At 36.6% G+C, this 23,675-nt stretch overlaps 1 protein-coding gene across 11 annotated transcripts in view; it reads right to left on the reverse strand.

The window, feature by feature from the left end:
• The window catches only part of CHD9 (chromodomain helicase DNA binding protein 9), a 105,416-nt gene that overhangs the window by 40,094 nt on the left and 41,647 nt on the right, over positions 1–23,675 (reverse strand). For 8 of the 11 annotated variants that reach the window (XM_064519540.1, XM_064519537.1, XM_064519541.1 and 5 more), the window contains exons 5-12: positions 20,955–21,292; positions 10,807–10,918; positions 6,653–6,799; positions 5,148–5,216; positions 5,005–5,060; positions 3,719–3,836; positions 2,977–3,063; positions 1,433–1,570 (exon numbers count right to left, since the gene is read on the reverse strand). In XM_064519540.1, coding sequence (XP_064375610.1) covers positions 1,433–1,570; positions 2,977–3,063; positions 3,719–3,836; positions 5,005–5,060; positions 5,148–5,216; positions 6,653–6,799; positions 10,807–10,918; positions 20,955–21,292 — 1,065 coding nt within the window. Of the gene's footprint in view, positions 1–1,432; positions 1,571–2,976; positions 3,064–3,718; positions 3,837–5,004; positions 5,061–5,147; positions 5,217–6,652; positions 6,800–10,806; positions 10,919–20,954; positions 21,293–22,138; positions 22,427–22,496; positions 22,904–23,675 lie in introns of those variants that run through there. The other 3 variants (XM_026102174.2, XM_026102173.2, XM_026102175.2) reach the window with 2 other exon arrangements.

The following is a 23,675-nucleotide window of genomic DNA, read 5'->3' on the forward strand; positions in this document are numbered from 1 at the left end:
ACTGGTTCCCCAGCCTGGAGACTCAACAGGCTGGCAGTAAGCCGAGTAGGCAACATAGCAGAGGAACCATGAATTTTTTGATTGATGCTAGGTAGGACTCCAGTGGAAGACAGTGTCTTCAGGTGGCTTCTGCATTCCTACCTGAATAAACTGACAAATTCAAGCAAAATATTTTCAGTAAAAGCTTTTTCCATCAGCTGTACTCTTAACATTACTCAATGTTTATAAAAGCTCACATTTACCCCAAACTCAGGTGGCTCAATCTGGTAGCTCTAAATGCTACGTCTGAATTCTGGATCTCTTTATTGCCAACGTCAGCATCATCCGACACTACCCTGCCTGCTGCAGGAACTGTCCTTCCCCAACAGCTGTAGCTTCTTTCCCTCACCCACAAGCGACCATCTGGCCACTCTCCCACACCACTAACAGCCACCTCCAGCTCTCAGAGCTGCAGGCAGCAAACACTTCCCTGTACTTTCTGGAGCCTGGGGAAGAAAAGAAAAAAAAGAAAAAAAAACCTGTTGCTGATGCTGAGATGACTGTTAGTCTTACAGGTTTACTGTTTTACTTTAATCGCCTTTTTTTTTCCAAAGCCAAATAGGGCAACACAGATGTATAAACCTCTTCACGTGCTGAAATGGCAGCATTTTAAATAAATACCACAAAAATGAAGAGGACATAATCTAAAGAGGCTAATCATGACTTCTGTAATTATCCATGGATGAGAAAGCATTAAAATAAAATCCAAAGCCTATAAATTAAAATACTGTGCATACTCAGTTATGTAAGGTAAGTAAATTAGAACAAGGTTGCACTACACCACGCAGGACATATGCCTCACTCTCTGACAATATGATAACATTAAATAGAAGAACTATTGCCTTTTCTCCTACTCCATGAGACTGAAGATTCATAATATAAAGATAAAACAAATTTCCTCATTATACATATGTCTTCCTTTTAGTTAGACATTTATGAAAAAAGAAAAATAAAAGCAGGAAGTAATTATGGAATCTGTTTGACAGATCTCTGCCAATTTCCTTTAGTGTTGAAACACAAGACGACTCTGTTCTCTATAGAAGAAAGGATGCTTATATTTTATTCTGTTTTCTACTCATTATAATGATGTTTATATTTTGTGATAGACAATTAGAATGTGTTGCTCATCACTCACTCAACAGCTCAGAAAGTCATAACACTTCATACTTTTCCCTAAAGAGAAAAAAAATCACTTTTAATTAACAAAATAAGTAACAAATCAGATGAAAATATTTATCTATGCCTACTTGAATTCTTTTTTCCTCTAGGTAACAAAGTTCACAGATGCTTTACACAGACTGTCAATAAACCTTATGTTTTAATACAAAAGTTTAAAGTTGGTAAAAGCACATCCAATTTGCCCAGACAGACAAGTAAATTAGTATAATTTTACCAATCTTCTCGAGTCAGGCCTGGAAGCTTGTAATTGTTCAAATTCTTCTATTTTTGCTTGATCTACATCTTCTTTCAGCTCCCACGTACTGTCTTCATATGGCAATGAACACCATTTGACTAAATAGTAAATAACAGGCTGCAGAAAAAAATTCTGAATGTTATCAGCTTTTAATTTAGTATACCGACTGTTAACATGACTTCTATTTGAGTAATTAATTTACAAAAGGCAGCTGGAAACAAAATCATGTTTTCAATATTTTTTAAAGGTAATCTGTATAGGTTATCAGTTCCTAGATTCCTTGGTGTGATGAGTGCAGTGTTTTCCATCTACTTATCCTTGCCTTCTCATATTCTGCTACTTCCTGTAGACTCCTGGAGCCAAAGAGAAATCTCTAGAGCATGTTTCAATTCCGCTTAGCCCTAACCAAATCTTGGTCTTAGGAAAGTCAAATTACTACAGTCACAATGTCTGTGGAAACAGAAAAATCTAACCACAGAGCTGCTACCTAAAATGTTTCCTCCAGTCTCAAAATCCAGCTACATAAGATCCTAAAACAGAGATCTTGCACAATAGAAAGCTTTACAGGTCTGCTGCGACACATATATGAAAATCCAGAAAAAAGTCTAAAAAGATGGTGCTAAGGTGGATGATTTTATCTCAATTCAGCAAATAAAGATTTGGATGCTAAATTAAAAAGTGACAATTCATGAAGAGGTAGGGAGAAGGCTTGTGTCAATGACCCTTTTTTCTAAAGGTGTATTAATGATAAATCTGCTGCATACACTGAGAAGTAAGTCTAACTCTTATCCCTTCTTTTTACAGATTAATGCAGAAATCACTGGGTAAGAGTTTGCTAATTTTGCTACATAAGAGAACAGAGTAAGTTATCACAGCTCTTCCAACAGCCTTAATCAACAAACCCACCAGTCTTTGGTTTTTATTTGCTTCTCAGACTCCTTCTAAATTATGCCACTTTCCTTGATCATGTTTTATATATAATTTTTTAAATTTTCTCATCTCATGCTTTTGTTTTGTAATAGTCTTCCAGAAGAGAAACATCAAGTTCAAAAAAAGTTTTGATAAACAGAGGGAAAGGTCCATTGGTAGCTAGCAAAATGGCACTAATCACTGATTGCCAAAAGCCTGGGGACAGAGTTAGAGAGGAAGAGGGAATTGTCACTGGAGATATCATTTATACTCTGCCTTCCTGTGCTTTCTTCAGCAAGTGACCACTTGTCACTATCAGAAAAACAGGACAGCACACGGTATCAGTCTTTTGTCTGAATTCACGTGGCAATTATTAAACCAAATCTTTGGCTACTATTACATATTAATACTAATAAAAATGAAAGCCATTACACGCTGATTTCTATTTCAAAATAGATTATAAGTATAGGAAATGACAAGATTAAAGTGTCTCATTAAAAATAATTTTTGAAACTCAAAAATCATTAAGGTTTTACTTTGAAATCTTCTAAAAATACAACTACCTAACCCTGCACAGAGCTGTACCTTCTTGACTTGCTTTACGATATATTTACCTCACCAGTGTCTTTATCTTCACATAGAGAGACTTCTAATACCCGGTCTACTTCAACATAGTCAGGATTAAAAGGTTCTTCTTCCATCTGCAATGCAAAATTAATAAAATCAGTTCCGAGCAGGGAACCAAAACAAGTTGGTATACACTGAGACTTAGTATACTCATTTTTTTGTTGTACGCAGAAATTTGATTGGGTATAAATGAATGTCAGTTGGAAGTTAGTGAGGCTTTTACACACACCATGAAATCACCGTATTTATAGAGACAACTAGCATCAAAGAGGGATCTGACATTAGAACAGAAAATGCAGAGTCATTGAGGGATGAAGTGCAATAATTCAGAAGTTGTCTAGAAGCTGGTACAGTGTAGAAACTGCCCATTCTAAGATAACCTTTTCCCTTATCTTTTCCCTATCTTGGGAAAGAAGAAGCTTTCCCAAGTCCTTCCATGGTCCCTAGTAGGTAGTTACCAAAGAATCCTATATTCTAAACTGGGCGAGTGAGGTCAATTCAGTGACTGCAGATTTAATCTTAAAATTACATTTCTATCCTCAACAGTTAAAAAAACAAAACAAAACAAACAAACAATGTCCCCCCCACCCCACCTGCCGCAACCCAAAACCCAATTCTGATGGCTAAATTTTACTTCTCAACATTCAGCTATTCAATTTAAAAAACAAAGTATTAATCACATTTTCAACGGGGAAAAAGGCTTATTTTAATTGCATATTTCATACTCACATCTGCAAAAAAGTGAGCTCTTTGTGCCTGCCTTAGTTTGAACCGCTTTATTTTCTGCTGGATTCTTTTATCCTTTAAAAGCTGTTGTTCTGTGGCCCATTCACAGTGGAGATAGGAGCTAAAATTACAGAGATTAAGGTTAATATAGTAGTAAAAGCAAAAGCTTAGTATGTATTTTTAGCATACGGTTATAACAGTATAGTTTATAAACCTGAATTTCACTCAAATAAGAGAACATTTTATCACTGAAGACAGAATTTACTGTAAATGTTAAAATGATGATATTATCAGCTCTATTTACTCCTCAAAATAACCATGCTATATCTAGTTAAGGCAGGTTTTTTTGGTGTAGGATCCATAGAACTCTAAGGATTCAGAAATTACTTTTAAATGACTGCGCTGGGGGGAGGCATGTAGGAGCAAAGCCAAAGGCAGAAGGAAGCATGAGCATGCCTTTCGGTGGTAGTTGTATCATCTCACTGTACCCCAAGTGAGCCTTTCTGAAGTTTAGGCTGGTTTGACAAAAGTCTATTTTCATCAGTTCTTAATTCTCAAAAGATAAAGGACTCTTCTCTAGAAACAGAGAAAAGCTACTGCATAGTCAGTATAACTGACTTTCAGAAGAAGACTTGATCCTTTCAGAAAACAAGAGCTAAAAAAAATATTTTTCTTTTATGCGCCGGAAAAATGTGAGCCTGGAGTCTCCAAAATAATTACATTCATCAGCAAAAAAACCTAATGAAATTACTCACATATATAAAATTAAATGTGCTTGCCTTTGCAACCTCAAGAGCTGAGTAATAACAGGAGGATGGGTACGAAATGGAGAATAAGAAAATATGGAAAAAATTGCTTTTCTTTTTAAAACAGTAAGATCAACTCCCACATCAACCTCTCCTAGATGTATGACACTAAATCTAATGTGTGACACTAAATCTAATCTATGTTCATGAAATATCTTAGATTTAAATTCATGAAATAGAACTTAACCTCAGGCATAGATCCTTTGTTGAATTTAACAAATACACATTCTCTAAAAATTGTGCTACTTCAGCAGCAACAACCGTCAGTTTATTTGTCAGTGTCCACTTCAGCATACTGATAATTTGTAAATTGTTAACAATATGAGATAGTTTCTTAATAAATTCAAAATTAAATTTGTAAAGAAAAAACTCAAAGATGACAAAATCTGGTCATACGTAATCTTCAAATAATACAAAACTTGAATATGGCACTTGTCATTTAAGTAATCAACTTCTTCAATGAAACAACTCTTCAATACTTACTAGTTCTTGTATTTTACAAAAAACTCTTCCGTTTCCACTGTCATTCCAGCAGACATCTAAGAAAGGAAATTCAAGGGTAAGTAAAACAATGGACACAGAACACATTTTCAAATAAGCAATTTTATCCTATAACATTCACTTACTTCTTTCTTTATTATCCTAGAGGATAAGATTTTGTCTACAATTGCCGCATCTTCTTCACTCGGATTCTCCTATAAATGAAGGAAAACAAGGACATCTTTATTAACAGCAGTAAACACCCCCTGCAAACTGATCAGGCTCAAAACCCTCATGCACAAGTGGTTTGTTAAAAGATCAACAATAAAGGCAAGCTGATATTCTACCAATAACATTCTCATATCAGATATTCTCTATATCAGCCTAGGAGTGAAAAAAGAAGAAAAAAAAAAAAAAGTACTATTTCAAAATATCTATTCCACCCTGGATAGAGGCACATCAGTTATTTATTAAAAAAAAGAAAGAAAACAAAAAGCAGACAACTATTATTGTCTATTTGTCTCTGGATGAACAGGGTTTTGTTTGTTTGTTTTTTGTTTTTAAAAAGAAGCTAGGCACTTTCATATGCTCAGCTTAAAAGGAAGATTTTCCAGATTTATACCCAGAGAGAAATATATGTAAAAATACAGCAGGTATGGCACCTCCAAAAAGCATCAGACTCAATGCTCACCTGCCAAACACATTTATAGTGCAAGCAGCAGTGATTTTGATGCTTTCCAGAAACAGACTCACTGTGTATGCCCTAAACAGTTGACCTGATGCAGCTGACATATCCAGAATTTCTTATACAGAGATGGAAGGATAAAGACTCTGGCAGACAGGTTAAAAAATTAATAAAAGAAAAACAATGCAGTGATGCAGTGTGTGTCAAACTTGATTTAATAGATCTCCTTCGAGCTCAGAAACCAGAAGCACGCTGGGGAATCAGGCAGACGAGGGTCATGCTTGTGAATTCCAGCAGGGCTTAGGTGTGAAACAGCTCCTGAATAACTGAGCTCTGCCAGGACTGGCGCTGTGGTTCCTGAGCTAATGAGCCAATCTTTAAAGGTTGCTTACAGTAAAAAGTCACCTCCCCTCCTGCCTGATTTGTTCCCAACCATGCTGTCCTTCTTCCCCCGTTACAGCTCTGGCACTCCTTCAACTGTCTCATGAGCACTTTTTTGCTGTTTTTTTCCCTGCTACTTTATTTACCTAGAACAGCTCAACAAGAAGTACCAGAGCTGGCATAAGTTAAACAGTGAAGTGTGAACCTGAGGGGAAAAAGGCAGGAGTATTCTTTTTCAATCTCAGTAAGCAGAGACTCTGTTGCTTTTATACTTCTAGAAGTCACAATAAATATATATTAACACATGGCCTTTTCATATGCCTACACAGCACAACACGTTTTTCAAGATATATTTATCCTTAATTGTACCCTCAGTTAAACTGATGAACATTTTTAACCAAAAAAGAAAAAAAAATGGTAATTAGTCATTACTTCCAGTTCTCAAGATCTTAGGTAAGATATCACATTAAATAAGCTATAGGTTAGTACTAATAAGGTTTTCCTTCCAAATTGTGAGCTTTATTCATTAAACTCATTGAGACAACTGGAAAGTTGCCACTACAGAACAAGCCAGATTTTACTTACAACAAATAATTGTAAAGGCTGCTCAGCGGGTAAAGGAGCAGAACTCTTTTTGATTTTCACAGAAACTTTAGCCTCCTCTTCTGATTGCTTTCCTTCTCCTTCTTCAGCATACTTTTTCCTTTTAACTTGACGATTTGATCTTCTCTTCTGCATACAGTAGAATAAAAATAGAATTTTTACCAAAAATCTCCCCTAATACGAATTGCTTTAAAAACAAACAAACAAACAAACAAACAAAAAACCCCAGAAACCAAAAAACCCCTACAAACCTGCAATACTTCAGCTAGATCTAAAATCAAAGGCTAACATTTGATGGAGAGCACGAAGCATGTGAACCACAAAGGGATGGAAGCAGTCAAATACAATGTTTCAACCTATAAAACCACAAGTTTTCTTATGATTTACATACAAACATTTGACACTCCTGTTTTTAGAATTCAAAAGCAAACGTGGAGTAATATTTCAGGGTAGAGGAATAAAGATGAAAAATAACAGGCCTCTTTTAAGAAAGCAGCAGTATTTCGAAATAATTTCATTAGGCAGCAGAAGATAGTAGAATAGTGTCTTATTGTCCAATTCAATAATCTATAAGCAAAAGATACAAAATATGCTGAAGTGTCTCTATTAAACAACACATACAAAAAATTATGAAGATTTTCAGAAATTATAGGGAGAGATTATTAGATCATGATAAAATTGATTTGATTGCCAATAAATTTTGTTGCTTTTTTAACATTTCCTGTTCAACACATTCTCCTCCGCCTTAATCAAGCTTGTTTAAAAGCAGCATTTTGCTTGCTTTCCTTTTATCTCTCTGCATCTTCCACTGTTGTTTCTGCAAGAGCCTGAGAACAAGCAGCTCCAGTTTGGAGAAATAATATTCTGCCTCTCTAATACAAAAATTTCTTCTCATCTCACTGCTTCAAATACTTGCACTGTTTTCACACGTCCTCTCACCATTCAGCACCAGGATGTTAGACATCGCATATTTAACCATTTTAAGATTGGATTTCTAAACCCATCCACCAGATAAACAGCAGTAACTGTCAAACTAACTAGTCAGCTAACCTAAAACCAGGTAACATCAGAGAACAGTGCAACCTCCTTAAGAGAACTGGTCATCACAAAAATAAAATCATCAAAAGAAAATGGCCTGTATTAACAAAATGCACTATACTGAGCTACACAGCAAAGTGTTTATTTAATATTCAGCCACTGTTGGCTGCATTATACTATATTAATCAGAGAAGAACAAACTGTGAACAGAACAAAAAAAAAAAAAATCTGTGGTCACACACAGACAAGGCCACTGGCTTCTACAGCAAATTTTACAGTAATAATAAGATTGTAGCACAGGAACTTTCTTCCTGGCTGTTAAAGTCAACCTTTAGTTTGGTCGGCTATATTAACAAATATACTGAAAGTGTTTTAGTATGACAGAGAAATAGCACAGTACACACAAAAATCAAAGAATGAGTATTACCACTCTTCTAGAGAAGCTGGGACAGTGTAAGAGTGAAAATACTTATTCAAGCAGATTTCTACAATAATGCTGCCAGATTAGCTATTCCTTGACAAAAAGTGTTTTTTTCTTAATGCAAAAAGAAACTTTAAGTTTACACAAATACTGAAGTATCACGTTATAGTTAAATGAAGAGAAGTTTGCTGAAGAAAGTGGAAGTTTCCAAACAGAAGGCCAGCTAACAGGCCCAACGCACGGCGACGCATGAAGCAGGAAAAGGAGGATTAAGCAACAGGGTCAGGTTTCATATTCATTAAGTGTTTGTTGAAACTCACTAACCCTACTGAGGCATTAGGAAGCATTTTCAATCCTTCTCACTACCTCTTTTCTTAACGTATTAAGCAAGTAAGAAAACGTCAACAGACATGTTTTCTAAGATATTAATACATTACCTGATTCGTTTGAAAAACATCTGTGTGTTTCCCTGAACTGAGAAGTACAGTCATAAACAACTGCTCTAAAACATTTCTCCAACGAATAAATCAACGTGTTCCATGAAGACACTGAGAAACTACGCATATCAAATGAATTATGAAAAAAAGATCTAAAATTGCACCCCCCCCCAGAGCTTAGAAATAGAAAGCTATTTGCAATAGAATAATCATGAAAGTGTTTGAAAAATAAACAGAGAAAATGAGACATCTTTCCTGCTCTGCTTCTCCCAAACTCTTTCAAAGATAATGTTCAAAGCTACGTAATTGCATTTGGCAGTGCATTTTTTATCTAGCCCATGTCCCCCCGTTATCTCCACCCTCTGTTCCCCCGAGCCCAGGACCATCAGGTGATTTGATGCTCCTCCCTCTCTGTCTATCCACGCCGGAGTTGAGGATGACCCCTGGAATAGGACTAGCGGAAAAAAAACAAGAAAACCCAACAAAAAGGAAAAGATCTTAGTGGAGACTTTTGTACTCAATCTGTTGGCCATTAAGTTTACGCTCTGCTGTTACAGAAAACCGTAAGCTGCAGTACTTCAGAACCACCAAACCTGCTTTCAGGTTCTTCAAATAGGACTAAATAGACTTTCCACATTACGACAAATTCCCTGAGAAATAATTCATTCCACGTTCCCTTACTGGTAACTTTTATTTAAGACACACAATTGTCTAAGTTAATTAAAATCCATTCTGGGAAATGGTTTCTGATCTTTTTTTTCCAGCTTTATTATCTCCAAAATACTACGGGTCAACCCTGTACTTCATAATTATTTTCCAACACTGTCATCAAATTATGCAATTAATTTTTATTCTACAACACTTTATTTTGAATATTGATTTCATCTCTACAGATAAAATTGCAAGAGGATAAAAATCTGTACATTTCCTGGAAGAAATCTTTCTTTTAATGAGTTCGCCCCGAAGCAGAAAGTTATAATTCTGTTACTTTTACACTCAAACAGCATATAATCTCTTACAAACAGTTCATATTTTTCCATATTTCATATTTTGTAAATAATTAGCTATGCTATTATTAATTTGAGTGAAAAATGAAATTATGTAACAGAAACAAACACGCTACTGGGGAAATCAACCGTAGCTGTCTGAGCCCTGATTCCATGTTTTGATTATGTGAATAGGGTTTCCCCCCCCCCCAACTTCAATTAACAATGATAAAATACAAGAGATACAAACAAATTGTGAGCAGGTTAATATTATTTGATGACTAAAAACTTTGTCTTTTACTGAAACCAACATCTGTTTTACTTGTTATAGCCTGTTCCCTTTGAAAATCTTGAGGCTTCCAATAAGCAATTATTTGTCTGTCTGTCTCTTAGGAGCAAAACTGTCTGTCTTCCAGAGATAACCTACAGTGCTTCAGCATCCAGTCAGAACTGCAGTTTACTGGATCATGTACAATATACATGCTATTGCCAAGATGCTACAAAAGGGGGACTCTAAGCTGTAGGATTTTCTAATTTTCAACAGGAAAAAGTAGTTGATAATATACGGAGTCTATCTAGGGGAGATCGGGCTTGCAAAACTAACTGCTACTGCCTCATGATGTAGAAATTGTATCCAAATTCTTCCCAGCAAGGAGTCTACCTTCTTGTTCGTAGCGTAATAGGTAGCAAGGTTTTCAATAGTGCATATATCCATACGCCTCAAAATAATCTTGTACATTTGAGTGATTTGTAAAGAAAGTAAAAGAACATTAAAATAGCTAACTTCAAGGTCCAATGTTCAGCAATGTGCTGCTTCGTAACATTAAGTATTAAGTAATCCTACAATTTGCAGAAATAATTTCACATTGTTGTTAACACAACCTAATTCAGAATATTATCAGATAATTTCAAAAAAGTGTTCTGCTTGATATCTGTAAAACAAAAACAAGAAAACCAATCCCCAACCCCCCCAAACTCCCCAGTCTCCTAAATTGTTGAAATTTAATGAAATAAATACTAGCAACACTTGAATAGAGGTTAGTTTTTAGTGTCACACTAACTTCTCTTGTTATAGGTAGATGGCATACTTTAGTTACTTCATTATCATTTAGTCTTAAAATCAGGAGCTGCAAAACCAGACAGAATAAGCAATTGTCTCTGTGCCAAAAGGAATATAACATTTCGGAGAGTGGACAAAAAAGACTGTAGAAACAACACATACAAATTTAAAAGAGGAAAATTCTGGCTACTTACCTGTGAGTCTTCATCTTTCAGTGACCGTTGTGGAGCCTGCTTCACATCAGACAATTCATCTGAAGATTCATTTTTTCTTTTCTGCTTCTTACCCAGAGTGATGATTAGCTTTCTGTTAAAAAACAAACAAAACATCCTAAGTGAACACTGCATATTAAAATTTACTTAATTTCAAGATTAAAAATAATACACCTACTAGTGATTTCCTTATGCTTTTTACTATAAAATCAGGAAGTGCCACCATCCAAAAAATGAAAAATATTTCACAAAGGAGAAAGCTACAACTTTACAGCAGTTGGTATTTTTTGCTACTGCTACCAAAATTCTCTGTGGGTAAGTAATTGATTATTTCAAACGACTCTGTATCATAATTGTTTCAAATCTATAAATAAATAAGGGAGATATAGAATCCAATATTTAAACTAATCAATGACAGACTTAACCATGCAGATAAAAATCAGCATTAGTATTATCTGTAAATGATGATAGTAAGATGTAATACAAATAATTTGCCTTTGTAAAACAGATCTTATTTTTACTCATTAAAAATTCAGCTATGGACAACAATCTGATATTATTCAAAACTACGTCTGACAAGACCTATCTGAACTTTAAAATTTTGCATTCTACAGTTAAATTGACAGAATTGCAAGAATCCCTGTTTTTAAAATGTAACAGATAAATAGAGAAGCTATATTCAGTACACAGTCATTTTCTAAGAACTCTCAGAATCTCTTAGAATACTCTAAGAGCCAATCTTGTGCTGAATAAATTAGATAAATTAAAATGAAAAAGTACCAATTATCCCTTAGTTCAAATTTAAAGGTTATGCTGTAAATCATATCATTTAATTTGTTTTTAACACATGCGAAAACATCAACGTCAACTACACTAAAATGTCAAAATATATGTCAACATTTTTTTTTCATTTTTGAAATGTAATAAATATTACTCTTCAAATATGTTTTCACTGGAATAATCGCAGAACGATTACAAACTACCCAGCAAAAACACAGATAAAGAGCTGGCCTAAAATATGTATTTTACATGGTATCCAATCATCAGATGTGCATAACCAAAAAATGAGGTTAACTGTTCTGACACACAAGTATCTTCTGCCATTTTACAGAGCAAGTTAAACACAAGCCAATAGTCTTTATGAAGACAACATATGCTATTTTTTATGTCAAAGTAGCATCAAATATATTGGCCACTTGAAAAAAACATGGAGAAGGTGGCTGAAACCTTATCATCTCATTTGCTTCTCTTCGGAAATTGTCCGAGAAATAAGAGAACTAGTACACGTTCACTACAGCCAGACTAACAGTCCACACAAAGAACGAAACTCTCAAATTACCGAAACGCTATAGGTTGTTTAAACAACATGGCTAAAAAGATAATAGTCATTTTACAAATGCAATTAATGTTTCTACATGTTTTCAATATTTAGCCAAAGTTTGTTCTGTAGAAAGATAAACAAACAAACAAGCAAGCCACCCACACGTTACTTCCGCTCGCGCCTTTTTGGCTTCCCAGAGTGATTTGAAAGGTGCTGGCAAATGCAAGGCAAGTTGCAGTAAGCATCCCAACTCTGTATTTCAGAACTACTGCTTGCTCAAAAGTGAGTTCTGGTCCTCAAGGCCTGCTTTTCCTTAGGTGTTCTCAGTTTAATTATTAATTAGAAAACATTTTTCATAGTCACAGTAAATAAAATTTCAAAAACAAACACAGTGGGTTTCCTATTGTCTTCCAAAGTAGCTTCTTCTCCTCTTGCTTTCAATCTCTGACGAGATTTTTTTTTTTTTTTTTTTTTAATACTGTTTGATTTCAGGTATCTGTAAAATGTGCTTCTTTCTGACAACAGACTTGGACAGTCCACTTGTACTTGCTACTGAAGACTAGTAAATTGGTAAAATCATACCTATCTCAGGAAGGTCCTCAACTGCATGTTTGGCGGGTGGCAAATCGTTCAGAAGTCCCACGCTTGCCCTGGTCTGATACTCCTGCCAGCGCACCCGCTTGTGGCCGTTGCTGGAGACGGGATACTGAGCTAGATCAGCCTCTGCTCTCGCCTAGCACAGACGCTCCTGGATGCTCCGACAAGCCCCCATGGGAAGAGGGCTGCACAGAGGCATTAACACATGAGTGTTTAGTGGGGGACACAGTGGAGCAGTGAACAGAAAGCCCTGAAAACTGAAATGAAGTCTTCTGGTAGGGCACAGCGGAAGAGAGCCTAGCTCTGCTGGGCTTTGGCATCGCGCTGAATACCATCAGTGGATGCAGTAGTGCTTGCTTTAGTTTCGGACAAAAAATAAGCTAGGATGCAAAAATATCAAGCAAGCCAGAGATGTAAGGAATACATATATGAGGGTAAAGAATGTACAAAGCATCCAAACTATTACCAAGGGAGTGGGGAAGGGAGCATCTACTAACAAGAGAAAAAGAAAAAGAAAAATTGTTGCATATGGAAAAGTAGGCTGCATGAAGAAGGAAACTGCAAAAATAGGAACCACTTCTCTAAGCTCAGATCTTGAAGGAAAGGAATGGGAAAAAACAATTCCATGTCTAATGGAACAGGGGCTATCACCAAGAACTCTACAAAAATTAAATCTTTATTAAAAATTCTTTATTACAAATTCTACCTAGTGAAGGAAGAATTAAGAAATATTGTACGAGCTCACAACAACTGACAAGATCAGTGTTTTCCTTGGCAAAATTAAGTGCTCTCTATTGGATTTTACATATAATTTACGTGCTCATCTTAACTTTGCCCATATGTTACTAAGCAAGTGCAACAAGTTGTGCTGACCTGTAACTATCCCCTGCTGATCTCTTCACTGAAATAACTGGAAAAAGAACATATTCAATCCAATGAACTCATAATTTTAGATTAATGTTTTCCCCCAATAAATAAGATCATGAGTCTTCTCTCTCGATCGGGGAAAAAGAGGCAAAGCCTGACATATGTACAACAAAGAGATAACTGTGATTTTCAGATATATTCTGTTTTTTATCTAAATGGAAAACAAGACTGCTTTAGTAACAATAAAGAAAAAAATAACTAAATGTATTTTAATATTTATTTAATTTTGGTATAAGTCAAGTTGGAAGGGATTGCTGAGGCACAGCTCGCCCAACTCCTACTCAAAGACAACGTCAAAGCTGTTTTACGTTATGCAGGGCCTTGTCCAGTCAAATTCTGGATATGCCCAAGGTTGGTATCTCTCTGGGCAACCAGTTCCAAATTTTGACCATCCTCTGTGTACTGGCAGATTTAAAGTGCTTCTTAAGTGCGTGTTGCTAGGTTAAGCATTTGGATCCCCGCCACCTTAGCTTCATCTCCATTTCATGCATTATCTTTGGCTCAGATTGCTTCTGGATTCAAATAAAACAGCAGTAAGAAAGGCCCTGACAGTTTTCCTATGGGTTGTAGTGGTATCCTTTGAATTGCAGAGCAATGTAAGGACCTCTGATTATAGCAGGCAGGCTACGGAGTGTGTATTTTGTGATGACAGACTGCCCTAACTCCATCTTTCCTTGCAGGCTTTTCCTCTCCTTTTCTTTAGTAGTACCCCCTCGCGTTCACCTCTTCTTCTGTCCCTGCAGTCTTAGCAATAAGTTATTCCATTCCTGTGCAGGCCGCTCCGTCTTACCATGTCCTTGCAGTCCCCACCCCGGGACTCCTCTTCCCGAGCACCTCCCTGACGTTTCCTGACCATCTTCCCGACAGGCAGCAGATCCGAAAGGCACCTCCTCGACGTGGATGCGGTGCCAACGGACGGAGCAGGCGCTCTGCTTCGCTCCCTCCCGAGCCACTGCCCAGAGCCACGGGGCTCCCCATTATCAGAAGCTGCCGAACAACAGCAGGGCACTAAAGTCATCAGTCTCTACCAGTAAAAATGCAATCTGCTCACATTTTGGCCAGAAACTTCTGGAAAATCTGCTATGTGAAAACAGTGATTTTCAGAAGCTGGTAAACTGGATCAATTCTGTAAAATTCTTCACCGAAAAACAAGTTCTCTTTCTTGCCAGTTTATAAATTTCTGCACGAAAGCACAGAGCTCCTAGGCTAAAATTTCTTTTTCCGCACTGAAACAAACTGTTCATAACAGAAACTATTCCGTTTCTCCAGAAAAGAAACAGCACACTGTAGACACAGTGTAAATAATATCACTGCACTCCACACCAATTTCACTTTTTCTTGCTTTTTAAAAACCTAAAACATCTTATTATATAACATCTAGAAATATTATAATTAGAAAATGCAGATTTCTTCAGCATATATTTCCTTTCTCTGTATCCATAAATTAAAAGTGCTGAGAAACCTATTACTTCTAATCCTTAGCACATAACTCAGTGTTTTGGGACCACAAACCCAGAAGACTCGAACTATCAGGAGGACCACCACGAACTATAAGTTGAGGAACACATCTCCGAACTGTGCAGCTTCTTCCTTATAAATGAAAAACTTCTAAGAATCTGTTGCATTCCCCCTTCTGTTTGAAAGCAGAGAAATGCGATGGAAGAGTTGTCAGTACTTTAAACAGCTTTGAAATTGTGAAGAACAATTTTCAAAGCCTTCCAAATAGCAAACATGAGGAAATATTAGAAAAGTAAAGGAAAATGGCAAATTTGAATTATGCGTATGAGAAATAATAAGATACTGCTGGACTTTGATGCATGGCTTTGATACATGATTTTACTTCAATTTTCTCCAAACAGAGAAACACTAAGTATCTAACTATTAGTGTGTCAAACAGCCACCTCCCAGATATTTGAATTCATGGTCAAATCACTTGTTATATTACCAGCAATAAGACATCTATGTTTATCAACAGCTATGTTAGTATTCTTTAATAAACTTAGTTAAAAAAAACAAAAAAACCACTTGTCTATTGGCAAAACCCAAGGAAGATTTTCTCTTTACAAGATACAGCATCCTCTTGAAATCAGAGATACTGGCAGTATAAAAAAAGTTCTTATCATTTTAGCACACGCTTAATAAACAATAATAGCATACTAAAATTGGCCACTGTCTCCGTCTCCAGCTATATCTGACACTAATACCTGGATAGTGTGCTGATTTTTAAAACACTAGTCTAGTCTCCAACAAACAAATTTTCAAGCTTGTACCGAATTAGAATAATAATGCAAGAGAACAAACTAGCATTTAGGTATGTGGCTGACAAAACCATACTGTTTTGCATTCACGTAGCCTGCACAAGAAACTGAAGACTATGTCTCTCAAACCCGTCTTCCACATCAAAACCAGAATTCAAGTGGAGCGACAACAACACCGAGGAGTCGCAGCTCAGCGCACGCAAGCGCATGGCAGAAGGACGGTCCGACCTGGAACGCGTGGGCCCCTTCCAACCACGACCGAACAGGGGTTACAGTCTAACAGAACAGAGAGCTGCAGTGAGACCTCTCCTGCTCCCATGGGCATGGATTTATTACCCAACATTTGGCGATGATTCACATGAAATACACTACAAGAAGCAACTTCATACTGTCTGCTACCCATGAAATTCACTTGAAGCTCTTGCTTTTAATCTTAAATGATATAGGGCCAGCGTAACACAGGAGTCATTTGCTTTTTTATGTCTCCTGTTGCTAACTGAGGATTAGACAGGATTCAAACTATCTTAACAGTATCAGATCAAAGAGTGATCATATAAAGGTTTGCTGTCAGGGTCTTAGGTCCCTAAAACACTCTGTATTGTAAAGGGTGTATCTGAGACCTCCTTCATGGCTGCAGTGACATTTACTCATTTGAGTAGTGCACTGGATCACAAAGGACTTGCTGGATTCAGGTACTACATAATTTAAAGGGTTAATAATTAAAAGAAGATGCACCATTGTTCCTTTTAGTACATAAAACAATCAGCGTGGTTCTGATAACAGGAAACCGTTTCGAACTTAAAGGGCTACCACTCTGAATCAAACTTCTGTAAATCTACTTTGGTTTTTTTGTTTGTTTTTTGTTTGTTTTTTTTAATAATGCAGTGGCGGTGGGGAGGAAGTCTACTGATATTGTCCTCTACCTCAGTAATGTGGAGCTGCTGCTTTTCATTAGGGCCATGATATTTAATTTTATGTTTGAGTAGGTGGGAATACAGTGAGAGTTATAAAATCTAAATGCCAATCTACTTTTCTGCACAACAGAATGTTCATGAATTCATCATTCTTCTATCCTTTACATCAAGTGGTATTACAGTACACTTTCTAGTTTAAATATGCATCACCTTAAATGGAAGAACTGGAATGATAATCAATTAGAAAAGCCCATAAATAGATACAAATTCTATGCAAAAATGTTAAGCATTTAAATAGATTCCTAAACATCAATGCACTATGCTGACTATCCAGAATAAGAAAAGTGGGTCTGCAATCCTCACAAAAATTGTAAAATACGTCAGTTGTAAAGAATTAACTTGATGAGTAACCAATGCAGAAAACAAACTGGTTACATAATTTGGTAATGCTAAATACATTATACATACACTCTTTACTTCCCGTGATTTGTCACACACTTGGAACATTCTTAGCAATAAGAATTCAGTCATTTATCTTCACCAACGCTTGTGGCACAGCAGCTTTAATTATTGAATCCAGCTCTAAATCATCTGACTGAAATTAATAGGTGTTATTTCTTTGACTTCAATAGATCAGAGGATTAAAAACCTTAATCCCTGCCTTTAGAATAAAACTGTAGCCTGCCTAAAAAGTAGCTGCTGGTAATTTATATGTAACAATGATAAACTGAAAAGAATCATGGTGTAAGTTTTTACTGTACATGTAGATCTCATAGGAATCACTAAAGAAAATATAAATAGTTAGTATGAAGCCTGAAAAGCCATACCAATTTATGTATAATTAGCAAGAAAAAAAATGATTAAAATTGTCCTGTCCCCTAAATTATGACACAGAGTAGTTAAACTTATTTTGATCCTAGACGAGGGCTACTTAAGTTCAGCGAAAGCCGCACTGTATTATATTACGTTTTTATGGACACATTGTTACTGATGGCTACTGGGCAATTTTATCAAGGTATGTTCAGCAAGCAGCGTGGAGGTCCCAGCTCCGCCAGACCAGCCAGGCACAGTGTATCAGCCTGCTACCAGCCAGAGCTGGAAACCGGCACTCTACAAATACTCAAGAGCAATATAGCACATGCCACATGGTCAGGACCTTTGCAAGTTCCTAGCAAAGGCTGTGACCACAATCTAAACCACAGTTTATAGTTTGAGTACTAGCCTGCAGAAGGCACAATTGTGCTCACATTGCATAGACAAGGTTTGATGCTACCAGGGATGTGAAAGATCAGATAAAAATCATTCTTCCCAGAAAAATCAATATATTTATAAGCAGTCTCTGCTCTTCCAGCTCTGTATACCAGCCTGCAAAGCAAGTTGGACTCCCCTGAAAAATGAGCCTGCCTTCCGACCTCTCCTCAAAGGAGCCTAACTCCACACCCTGTCCTGCACCAGGCGGACGCCTAGAATCCAGCTGAATTTGCATACCTAAGAGTTACTGCAAATTAACTACAGAAATCACCAAGAAAAAAAGATGTCATCTGGGACAGACATATCAGAGTGGATGTCCTTTTAAAAAGGAAAGCCAGACACACACAAACAAGTTTTCCCTACTTATTAGAATGCATACTTAGCTGATTTTATTACTGTATACCTGTAACTGTAAGATGTCATTGGTGATGTTACTGCTTGTAAAAGAACGGCAGCTGATAACAGTCCCAGTTTGTAATCTGTTTTATTTTTTATAATGGGACTTTTCAGAGTCTTCAGCTTTCAGGTTGCTTGCACTTAAACAGGAAAGAAAATGCCCTGTCATATATAGTGCCTCCCCCCTCTTTTTAAACTGTTTTTTCCCTTAAGTTAATTAAAAAGTGAGTTTTCTCACTTTAGAAGGACCTCAAAAATCTTGGTTTCCAAGAGAAAACCAAGAGTTTTAATGAAACAAGTCATTCCTTCCCCTTCCTCCCCAAAGCACTCGTGTCTTTTCAAGATATTATCTTAACATGGTAAAACTTTCTCCCAAGATTTGACCAACTAAACCAAACGATGATTCAATCAGAGTTTGTTTTGTTTTAAGGTAATGGGAGAAACAAATGTAAGCCAACAACTCACACATTCAAAACCTTAATCATATTTTGACATCACAGTAATTTCCAGAACGTGCTTAGATTCATTAAACAATATTTTCATGAGACTGTAATATAGGAAGAAAGTGTTAGAAGACATTTAAAACTCTTAGTTATTACTAGATTTCATTTTATTTTTCTTCAAATAAAACAAATTTTAATAAAAAGAACTTTGGTAATCATACAATTTTTTAGCCATTTTTGAAAAGCCAACTGTAAACATTCTATAGAAACTATTACTTGTATGTAAGAGCAATAGCTCCATTTGCACTTCAGGCAAAGTCTGGAAGGATTTTGGTTTTTTTTTTTTCCTCCAAAAGAGCCATTTTTTAATTCACTGCTCTTCAAAGTAGCTATATTATATCCTTCCTAAATATTTTGTATTTTATTTATATTTAACTGAAAACATAAAGTAGTGCAATTATAACATAACACATGAAGCTATTCAGATACAAAAAAGTGAAGAAACTGGGAGCCAGGAAACATCAGATTTACAACTGTCCAAAGTCTATAGAAACTGTAGAGTCTGTAATTCTCGGTTCAGGAAGCCTCCCGCCAGTGCTCATTAGCAGACTCTGACTAGTAAACCCTCAGGTACGTGTCCCATGCACAGTCAGAGCACTGTCTGGCAGCAGGATGAAGTTAAGAGTGCTATTTGGGGCATGAGCTGATTAAACAGGTAAATAATGGGCAGACAAACCTTGACAGATCAATGCAAATTTACTAAATGAAGTTGACCATAGTCAGTTAATTTGGAGTCTCTCTACCAGCTTGGGTGTCCATCTGTCATAGAACATGATTTAATTTAGGAATATGAAGTGAAATTAACTTTGGAAGTAAATATCCCAAACCCCACTTTTGACAAACAGATGGAGGAAAATGAGCCAGGAATCAGTGTTAAGGAGTATAATGAACATGATTCACATGTCGAGCCGTAACTAGAAGGGAAGGAAATAGAGACTAGGAAAGTTCAGGTTAAGAATTAATGAGAGTTTACAGTAATAACCTTTATACTATAGGATAACTTCTCAATACATAAGCAAAGCACAAATCTAGAAAAACTGCAAACTAGATTGCAGAGAAATGAGCTGATTAAAAGAACATTCATTTATGCTCCATAAACATAAGAATATAAATATGTATGCAAGACATTTAATTCTGGACAGATGTGCCAGTTAATATTTCTGTTACTGCAAAAAGGGCATAGTATTCCAAAAATAAAAATCACATCATAGCTAAGATTTTCTGTTTCAAGCCCTACTTGACAGACTTAGCATTAGAAATCACACACTTTCCTTTAAAGCTATACTGGAGAAGGGGGTTAGCTCTGAAGTCAGAAGGAGGGCCACCTACTGAATCCCTAGCAGCACCTGAACACCTTGCAAGTGTTTTGGAGGCACCTTACCAAGGTACCAACCCAGCGTGACCCAGCTGAGTCTGCTTTAAGATGGCAGATCAAGCTGATAGGACTGAGGACTACAAAGCACTTCAATAAAAATTTTTCAATATACACTTTACCTTTGATACAACATGTGATACCTACATGAATATTCACCTCCCCAAAAGTTCATTAAACTTCCAGTATCTTCCTATGCAGTTTATCATATATACTGCATTGATGTTATACGCCAGAATTGATAAAGACAGTATTTATAGTATCAGATAAACTTAATTCAAACTCAAAACAGATTACACTGGTAGATGAAAGATACTTTGGTCTTGTCTATGCTTCAAAGTACAGAGTAATGTAGGCTATGAATTTAAAATATGAAAGCTATTCTTTTCAAAGGACAGTCCTAAAATAATTTAATCTAAAGAGAAAACAAAGCATTCTTGTTCCTGAATAAGAAAGTCCACACATGGACTTAATCAGAAAGAATTTTCTGTAGGCAGTGAAGGAGAGTATTTTGTTACCAGTAAGCAGTTGTCATTTTAACAGAACGTTTGCAAACTGAGGAGAAATAAGAGGACATTTTAATCTACTTACCCAATTTTTGTTTTCTCTTTAATTTTGGATGAAGAACCAGTTTTCGCCTTTTTGCCCTCCTTGTCCTTTGGTTTCGATTTAACTTTTCTTCCTTTCTTTTCCTCTTTTCCTTCAGCTGAAACACTGGGGAAGTTTTCAGGGCTCATTACTCGCGGAATGTTTCGCTCTCCTCTCTCTTTTGCTTTTGCAATTGCTTCGGATATTATGCGATTTGCCTTCTCTTGTTTACTTTCAGAGTCTGCTTTTTTCTTCTGCTTCTTTTCAGACATTGCCCTCACCTGGGTATTCTGCAACTTAGTATATGATCCTGAACCATCAGTCTTTTTGGAGGAAGGAGGCTGTAACAAGAAACAAAAAGTAAACAAAATCCCCTTATTTTAACAATACTAACATTCTTTTAGAAAATATGCAAGTGTTTTTAAATCTGGAATTGCATTAAAAAAAAGGATCAAACCGGCGGGGATTCATGCAAGGACACAACAAAGAAGGAAAATGATTCTGTTTCACCACAGAATGGCGTGGGTTTCAGAATAAGTACATCAATTGTTGTGTTTTAAACCAGCAGTCTACATACTGAAAAATCATTAGAATATATTTTTCTAAAATTTTCTCGCCCTTCTTTCCACCTCTGTAGTTAGAGTCACCAATTCTTAAACATTCCCACACATTTGACACACATTTCCAACAAATATTCTTCTCAAAATCTGAAAAAGCAAAGAATTACCAGAGGTAACAGCATAAATATTCCTCTTTTGATAAGACATCAGGGCCATAGATACCTTAAAGTAGACATAAGACCTGCAAGACTAACTTGTGCTAAACAGAGCAGACGCTTGAACAAAATCAAGATTAAGAAAAAGACAAAACCACAACTAAACTACGCAGCATATTAGTAAATAGATCTGAAAGTAGTATTTATTTTATTTAGAACAACATGAAGTTTAATACATTAGTTAGAGGATGCAACTCTTGCTTTTATTTTAGGGTCTTTAATCACGGCTTCATCTATGCAGAATTGTTTACACTAAGACTTCAATATTCAAGTTATCAGTCTCTCTTTAAGCAGACTAGAAGACATGTTTTTGCTTTCCTCCCCTCCCCCCTTCCCCTTTGAGGAATGGAAAGAATTTCCTATTCAAACAGACAAAAAAGCCCAGCAGATAACAGTTATGTTACGTTCTCACCCGTAAATGCGCCTCTGACTACTGCATGAAGAAAAGCCACCAGGAATTTCCAAACACATTTTCAGGCCAAATCCAGTGCACTTCACTGGATACATTTTCTATACGTGCCTCAAAGGCTTAATAGCAGTGCTGCAGCACTGGGAAGGAGGCAGGGTTTAGGATCACTCTCTAAAATGCCACCTTAAGGCCTACAGGCTATAACAAATAACCAAGACTCGAGAAAACAGCAACAAGCTCAAGATGGCGATGCAGCACGACTCCCGCAGCAGCAGCCAGTAATAAGGAAGGTTATTCAATCCCATTAGCCTTTTAGCCCAAAGAACCCCTCCTCCTCCCACTCATTCAGGCTTTCACTTACCCTTCCTCTTGGCCTCTTCACTGAAGACATTTTTGGCGTCAGACAAAGGCTTGCCCTCTGCTTTTTCAGCACCCCAGGCAGTGCTCAAGAGAAAAGCATTGAAAGAAGATTGCTAAATGGCCTATTTAGCAAGCTGCAGCCAAGATATGCACAACCCTCCACAAATACACATTGTGATTTATCCACATCTTTCTCCCTTGACAAGTATACATCCACTGATCGTCCAACTCAGGTACGACAAAGACCGTCGACCTCCCGCAAAGAGCTGAATTTCAACAATAGCTGTAAGCAGATAGCCAGATTCCAACAAAGCACAGAAAGAAATGAATGCACAAAGCATCAAAATGCATCAGCATGAATATTAGAGATGTCGTTAAAAATACTGACTCCTTCTGCGGAAGTAGGCCAGCAGATGGTGCTACCAGTTATTATTCCATTAGACTCTGCAATTTAACCCCCAACGGGCTGCTCTTCCCTGCATGTGGTACAGTGATTAACTCTTACTTTTCCACCTCCTGCAGTAACACCATGAATGCCGTTTCACTTCGGCCGAAAACCGTGGGAATTAACCATTTCTGTGTATTCGAGTTCACTGCAACTTTATAGCTCTCTCTTCTAAACCGAGGGAGGACACGGACACCGACACACACACCCCTCCCCCTTGGTCTGTGGCCTCAAACATATTTTGCTCTCCAAGATACCTTTCACTTTTTTATGCTGAACTTATGACTGTAAGCCAGAAACAGTGATCAGAAGCATTCTGTTACAGACTTCTCTATTTCCTACAGAAAATGGAAGAATTCCCTTAAGTCGATTTTATTCCTCCCCCTGCCTGACCTATAGACCTCCTCAACTACATGGAACATGACTATGTAGTAAACTCCTGTTCTCTCCAAGATTATTTGGAAATGTTATTTTAAAAGATCTGACAAAATTTAAAAAAGGTATTGTTAACATATCAAAGCAAACCTAAAAGAAAGTATCAGGTTTTTGAAAAGTTGTTAAAAGGGAAAAAACAAAACAAAACGAACTTTCACATAGCTATATCCTGGCAGTAGCATCTTTTTCCAAAGCCCATTCAAGAAGAATGAAGACAGATCAGAATATAGTTGGATTTTTTCTTACTATGCACCATGAAATAAGTAAAAAATATATATTGTATGATTTCCATTGAGAGTT

Source organism: Dromaius novaehollandiae, chromosome 13 (genome assembly GCF_036370855.1).
Source record: "Dromaius novaehollandiae isolate bDroNov1 chromosome 13, bDroNov1.hap1, whole genome shotgun sequence".
Lineage (NCBI taxonomy): Eukaryota > Metazoa > Chordata > Aves > Casuariiformes > Dromaiidae > Dromaius > Dromaius novaehollandiae.